At 32.9% G+C, this 6,558-nt stretch overlaps 1 protein-coding gene across 1 annotated transcript in view; it reads left to right on the forward strand.

Moving 5' to 3' along the window:
- The window catches only part of jmjd6 (jumonji domain containing 6, arginine demethylase and lysine hydroxylase), a 30,087-nt gene extending 24,110 nt beyond the window's left edge, over nt 1-5,977 (forward strand). Inside the window, exon 6 of the mRNA XM_073026029.1 lies at nt 5,439-5,977. Within this exon, the coding sequence (XP_072882130.1) occupies nt 5,439-5,570 (132 nt within the window). The 3' untranslated portion in view covers nt 5,571-5,977. The remainder of the gene's footprint in view (nt 1-5,438) is intronic.
- The last annotated feature ends 581 nt before the right edge of the window (nt 5,978-6,558 follow it).

The following is a 6,558-nucleotide window of genomic DNA, read 5'->3' on the forward strand; positions in this document are numbered from 1 at the left end:
CAAGCAAGGAAGGAATTCAATATGTAATTCTTGATAACTCATGAAGATTTGTTTCTGTATCTGTGCAAATAGCAATATGCACCTGCTCATCAAAATAAGATTTTGGTCTCACATTGAAAGGTTTTAACATGGTCTTCACTTAGCCTGGTGATGTTTATTGCAGTGTCAACCATTTAGAGGACTGGTCATTTGAATTAAAGGAAGTCCTAATGTCTGCATTAGATTCTGATTGTAAATCAGCCATTAAGTTTTGGCAAGCAGAATAATGAGCTTTCTAAAACAGATCTGGTTAAGACTAAGTAAGAAATTTAATACTTGAAAGCAAATGTATCTTAATAAACAAGTCAGCAAGCCAAGCTGAGGTGCTTGAAATGGATAGGGTGGAAAATAATTGCACACAGGTTTGGAATACAAACAATATTAGAGCACAAAACACTTCACTAATGTACTTTATTTACTTGTGTGGGTTTTCAGTCTATTAAGAGGACTCCAATAATAGATCAGAAAAATTAATTTTCTTTGTAAAAGTCAATTAAATCGTTAAAGTCTACTTAGTTTTTCATAAAAATTTGAAAGAAAATATTAGAACAGTAGGAATACATGCAAAAACATTTAACTGGGGAAGAAAAATGGAAAAAGAAAATGGAGCATTGTCTATGTAAGTTGAGCATCTAACCTCAATCATGCAATTTGTGGCTATGATTATTTTAATTAGACATTTAATTTGTTTCTTTCTTGTTCTTTTCCACTTTTTTCCTATTTCCTTTTCTTAAAATTTATTACAGCAGTGCAGGGGAAAGAAAAACAAAATATAGACAAAGACATGGAGAGATTTCTGGGAAAGATAGGACTAAGGAAAACGTAAATGTAGGAAGTACATTCCGGGGTATTGTGGAGAGCGAAGAAGATAGCTACAACAAATGGAAACTGTCCATAAGACAAATAGCTGAGATGATCAGAAATGCTCATACTGATTCCAGGTTGTTTTTGTACCTCACTGATCTTGTATCTCAAAAGGAAAATACATTCATTTATTTGATAAATAACATTTCATAATGTTATTATGGTAACCTTAGGTTACCATAAGGTTATTGTAGGAAAAGAAGCTTTCAGAAAATTCTCTAGTTAAGCAATCATGGCTAATATAATTTGAACATCCATGTACCTGTGATTCAGGAAGCATTTTAACTTTGAGTAAGAAAAATCAATACCTGCTCGAACCAGACTAATTTACCAGTTATTTATAAATGTGTTATTTTTTAAATTATTTCAGCAGTTAATTCCAATAGAAAAAAATGATTTGATTCTTAACCTTATTGTCACCCTAAGTGGAATGTTAACTGTGAGGTTGCCAGAAATGCATCTTCAACTGTTTTCATTCCAAATTTTCACTGTCTAATTCTTTCTGTCAAATTCAGATATATGTATCATTACCTGATCATTTTTGATCATTACTAAATTAGCAATTACTGCATTTGTACTTTATTGAGTCAGCCTTCCTTCTATAGTTCCCAGTTACATATCTTGAGCAATGCATTCACAGCACAATTGAAGATTGAAGTACACCTACTCAAAATTTCAGTCATCATTCTTTCCGTTGGAAGTAATCATTGATTTTATGATTCAGTTCGGTTACTAATTCTCTGACACATGCAGCTTGCCATATCTTCAACATATTTCTCACATTTATAGAGATGTAATCAGACAGAAATGGTTTGAAACAAAAGATAAAAGTGTGATGGTGACTTCAGTTTTAACTGAAGCATTGCATTTTAAATAGGAAAGGAAGCTGAAGCAATATGAAAATGTCATGAAGAAAAATCTTTACATGGTGACTGGTTTTGAGGTAGAATACACTGCATGACTTTCTCTTTTCAATCTTTATTATTATTAATATCAACAAAATAAAATGATACATAGATAATGGATTACAAACATACACTTTCCAACTAAACATGAGAGAATACATAAGCAATGATTACAGTATAAATGAGTATCTTCTAGATCTTCTAGCCATTAATGTAAGATGACTTTCTAATGAATGCAGATTTAGTTGTAGGGTTTACAAGGAAGCTGGGTAAGTATCTGAAAAGAAAGAATTGGCAAAATCAAGATAAAGGGCTATGGAGTTTTCTTGCATAAAGCTTCTGTTGGTGTGATAGATCAACTGATTTCCTTCCAGTAATGAGCATCTTTGTGTTGTATCCTAAGTTGCCACTGTTAAACAATTCAATAAATATAACACGAATAAACAGTTACTTTCTGTGATTCTAATAATTTTATGGAAGGCATTCCTGAATATTGGTACTAAATATTTGATGATATGTCTGCCAACGTTGGGATGGGGAGTTTAGTAGGACTGGAGGATCTATAGTGATTAGTAAACCTAATAACGTGAAGGACTTTAAACCTGACTGTTAGCTTGTAAGTTTTGAACTCGGAGCAGTGTGTTGACTGGGATGGTGGCTTAGAGGAACATTATAAAAACAGGACAGTTGGGTGAGTTTTTTGTGTGAATGAGAATGTCAGCTACAAATGAGGTGAGACTGAGTTATTTTATAAAGTTAATAAAGAGAGGTCTTTCTCTGAGAGAAAATATGAAAGGTTGTGCATCAAGTCAGGTCGAATGCTTCGGAATAATACTGCTTCAGTTACGAACTTGTGTAAGATGTCCTTTTGATATATCAGCAAAAATTACCTTTGTGAAATAGAATGAAATAGACAAATATTGTCTGCAATCATTTTAAGAAAAATGAGGACCAGTTATTCTAATACACAAGATGGTTGAAATATTGATTCTGGAAATTATCATCATTTTTGTAGGAAAAATAGGCATACTTTTAAGTAATTGAGTTCTATGCATACATGGAATAATTTAAGAGTTTAGTTTAATGGTTTTATTTCTCACAATGTAAAATGCAGTAAGCTATTAGCACTTCACATTTGATGTATGATACAAATTAGTGTATTTTACATTCAAAGCACTCACAAATCCATGCTGAATATGGTAATTTGGCAAATAGAATTGTCCACCAGAAACGAGCTCTTCAGCTCACCATGTTAATGTCTACTGTCAGCACCTATCTCTTTCCCAGAACTTGGTCCATGTTAATAAATTGCCATGTATTAACAATTTAACTGATTATCCAGACACTGAAATGTTTGAGTACCGACATTCATGGGTGGAAACATTCTTCAGACCCCCTCTAAATCTTTTAATCCTTACTCTAAATATATGCCTTGCGCTTATAGATTGAATTGTACCTCCAGCTAGTAAATATGTTTATACTTCAAAAGTGGATCTGTGTAATTATCAAGTTGTCCGAGAGTAACCAAACCCATTACACCACTTTTCTACAGAAAATAAAAACTAAACAAACTGTTTTGTTGCAAGAATGCATTCCTTCAATTCTTCTAAATGTATCTGCCCCGAAATCTCAAACAAAAATTGCTCCTTCATGACAAAACGCTATGGCAGTACACAGCATTAAAAAAAGATCTTTTTCACTGCCTATTGTTAGATTCTGATAGATATTTTGTTGCAAGCTCCTTGGTTTATTGTTCAACAAACTGATTTTTTTTTTCTTCCTTCCAACACGTGAAATTAACCCAAGGCTGGTTGGCTCAACTAACCCGAACTCATGGTACAAAAATGGCTGGAACTTGCATTAGCCATTTCAGCAATGGTCAAGAAATAAATATAGAACATGGCAAGCTATATTTCACAGTATAAAAATAAGTTCCAAATGAGATCCACCAAATATCCCAGGAAGATCATATTATTGTTCGGAGGTGTTTATTTCTCTACCTGCTACTGTGACTCTGGTGTTATTTATTTACATTGCTTTGTACAAAATAAGCTTCCTTCTACATCACAGCTTTTTGGAAAAGGCTGTTTTAAAACTAGAATATTAGAGTAGGAAGTCTGTAAGAATTTGTAAATTAGTGCAGAATCTTTCACAGATGGGGAAATTGAAAGGGGGTAAAATCTTATGCTTCCTCTATTCACAGATAGCATGGAGGAAACCAGGAAAAGCAACTCAGAATATTTTTGCAGATATGGTAAACTCTTAAATTTTAGGGGTGCCCTCTTTAGACTGAGCTATAATCTAATGCAGACTTGAGCATTATAGTATGTTGATCCAGCTATTGGCTTTAGGCTGAAGTGGCTGTGGAATTGAGGTACAAGTCAAGGAGAGTAATTTCTATATGTGGTGCATTTATTTCATGCTGATATGGTTTATCCAGTTCACCAGATCTCCTATTTAAGTAGTTAGTTTATATTTGTTATTAAAGCAGGTATTGATGAGTGCAGGGTGTGTTTCCCACAATGTAAGCAACTTGCTGTTCAAATGACAACATTCGGCTTCATCTAACAAAAGTGATGCCATGGGTCTTTAAGAATAATGACCATCTTGATTGTAACTGCAGATTGTATAATATTTACATTGTGACATCAGTGTTGTATTTATTAGGAACAGTTTGATGCACCTTGATAAAGCCGTTTTTAGTACCATTTTCATGAATACTATGGAGTTCTGAAACTAGTTTCCTGTAATCCTAGAATTTTATGCTACATTTTTAAACTAATGCACACTTTGTGAATTTGGCTACTTTCTCATGTAACTGTGATTTGCCTGTTTACTTTTAAATTGCTCATTTTGAAATCCATTTATTGTTCATTCCATTGCTACTGTAGACCTTTTGTTTACAAAAGATCCTTAAAATATTCATTGATATTTCTAGTATCCCTTTTTAGTTTGCTGTCTATTCTTTCTACAGTCCTTAGATCTCTTTAAATAATTGCTTCTGCTTTACTCTGAAGATTTGAGACTAAGCTAATCTTGTATAGTTTTTTTTTATTTTTGCCATGTAAGTATGCCCTAAAGTATTACAATTTCTGCCAGTTTTTCCTCAATTTATTTACCATGTTTAAACTTGTTTCCTGTTTTCTTTTAAAATGTTTGGTATCGTTTGCCAATACTGTAGGAATGCACTTCAGATTTTAGAGTAGTCCAGGACTGATATAACATCACAGCAAGGCTTTGTTTAGCATCACCTAAAGTACCAACGTAAAGCCCTGTTCTGTTTCATAAAGCAATACATGTAGCTATGTCATATACGTTTTTTTTCTCTCATGCAGCTCCATCAATATTTGTATAAAGGGGCTCATTGTATCATGGCATATTTGAGTTATTTCCATTATCATATAGCTCTTGTCATTGCATGACAGTTTTATGTAATTGCTCAATTATAGTAGTCAACTGAATATTGTTTTTTATATTTTGCACTTTTTATAGATAATATTAGTTTCTATGGGGGGAAGAAGAATATAATTGAAAGAAAATGTGCATTATAGATCAATGTTAATGTAATTCTATAGAAAATATTTGTTCACTTTTCTCTTAACGAGTTAATTTTTTTCCTTTGAAAACTAGTGTGACTCTGGTGCTGAAGGAGATGGAATGACCCACCGAAGGAAGAAAAGAAGAGCCTGCAATATGATGGAAGATTGTAGTTCTCAATCTCGTGATGACTGTGTGAGCAAGGAACGCAGCTCTTCCAGGTGACAAGAAACACTGGAAGAGACCAGCTTTGAATCCTAAATTAAAGAATAAAACTACAGTGCAAGATTAAAATAATTCAGTTGTAGGATTTTAAATTCATAAATATCACAGTTTTCTGTTGGTAGATATCTTTTGTTTGCTTCCTTGGTGATTGTGATTCTAAGCATATAGCCATCTAAGAACATGGAATGTCAAATAACCAATTTCTTTCGTGCAATTATCTGATGTTGTAAAGATATTTTTGTAAACTTTCCCCAAATTAACAGTAACACTGAGCTCTGAACAATTATCACATCAGTGTTAGCTCAGAGTTATTAGATAATTTTTATTACTGGTGATTAATATTTCTGTTCAAGTTTTGCTTGAACTAAATAAAGTTGTACACTGAATAAATTGGATTTTACCCTAAAGCTGTCAATTCAGAAAACATTTTGTTCATGACTAGATACAAAGGTTTTTCACAATAGTTATCTGCATGGGTCTAAAACATTGATACCTTGGTATCCTCCTACTTAATCTATAATTGACTCAACCATCAGCATAAAAATAACATGCTATTGATCTGGTTGAGGATGACACACCAAATATTGATTGAGAACATATGCAATGAGACTACGCAAGTCATTCTGGACTGGATAAAGAACTTGAGTCATGCTGGCAGGAGCTGATCAGACTTGTACGAAACCCAACAGATGATTAGGGTTAGGATTCTGATTGGATATAATAGTGAAGAGTTCTGATTAATTGCCATGTTAACATTAAGTTTGTTCTTAGTCTACATTTATTATTCTATTAACCATTATTCCAGGTATATGTTTCATTTTGGTTTCTGATTAGTTTATCTATAACCAAAAATCAAGCTGATTACAATATTGGGGGATTTGACAATAAGAAATTAGTTTTTTTCCTCTGTTCTGTGACAATGATTTTTGATACTAGATATTAGGGAATATTTCATATTATGGTCTGCTAGAAATTAACAGTTTTTAGT

This window comes from Hemitrygon akajei, chromosome 22 (genome assembly GCF_048418815.1).
Source record: "Hemitrygon akajei chromosome 22, sHemAka1.3, whole genome shotgun sequence".
Taxonomy (NCBI): Eukaryota; Metazoa; Chordata; class Chondrichthyes; order Myliobatiformes; family Dasyatidae; genus Hemitrygon; species Hemitrygon akajei.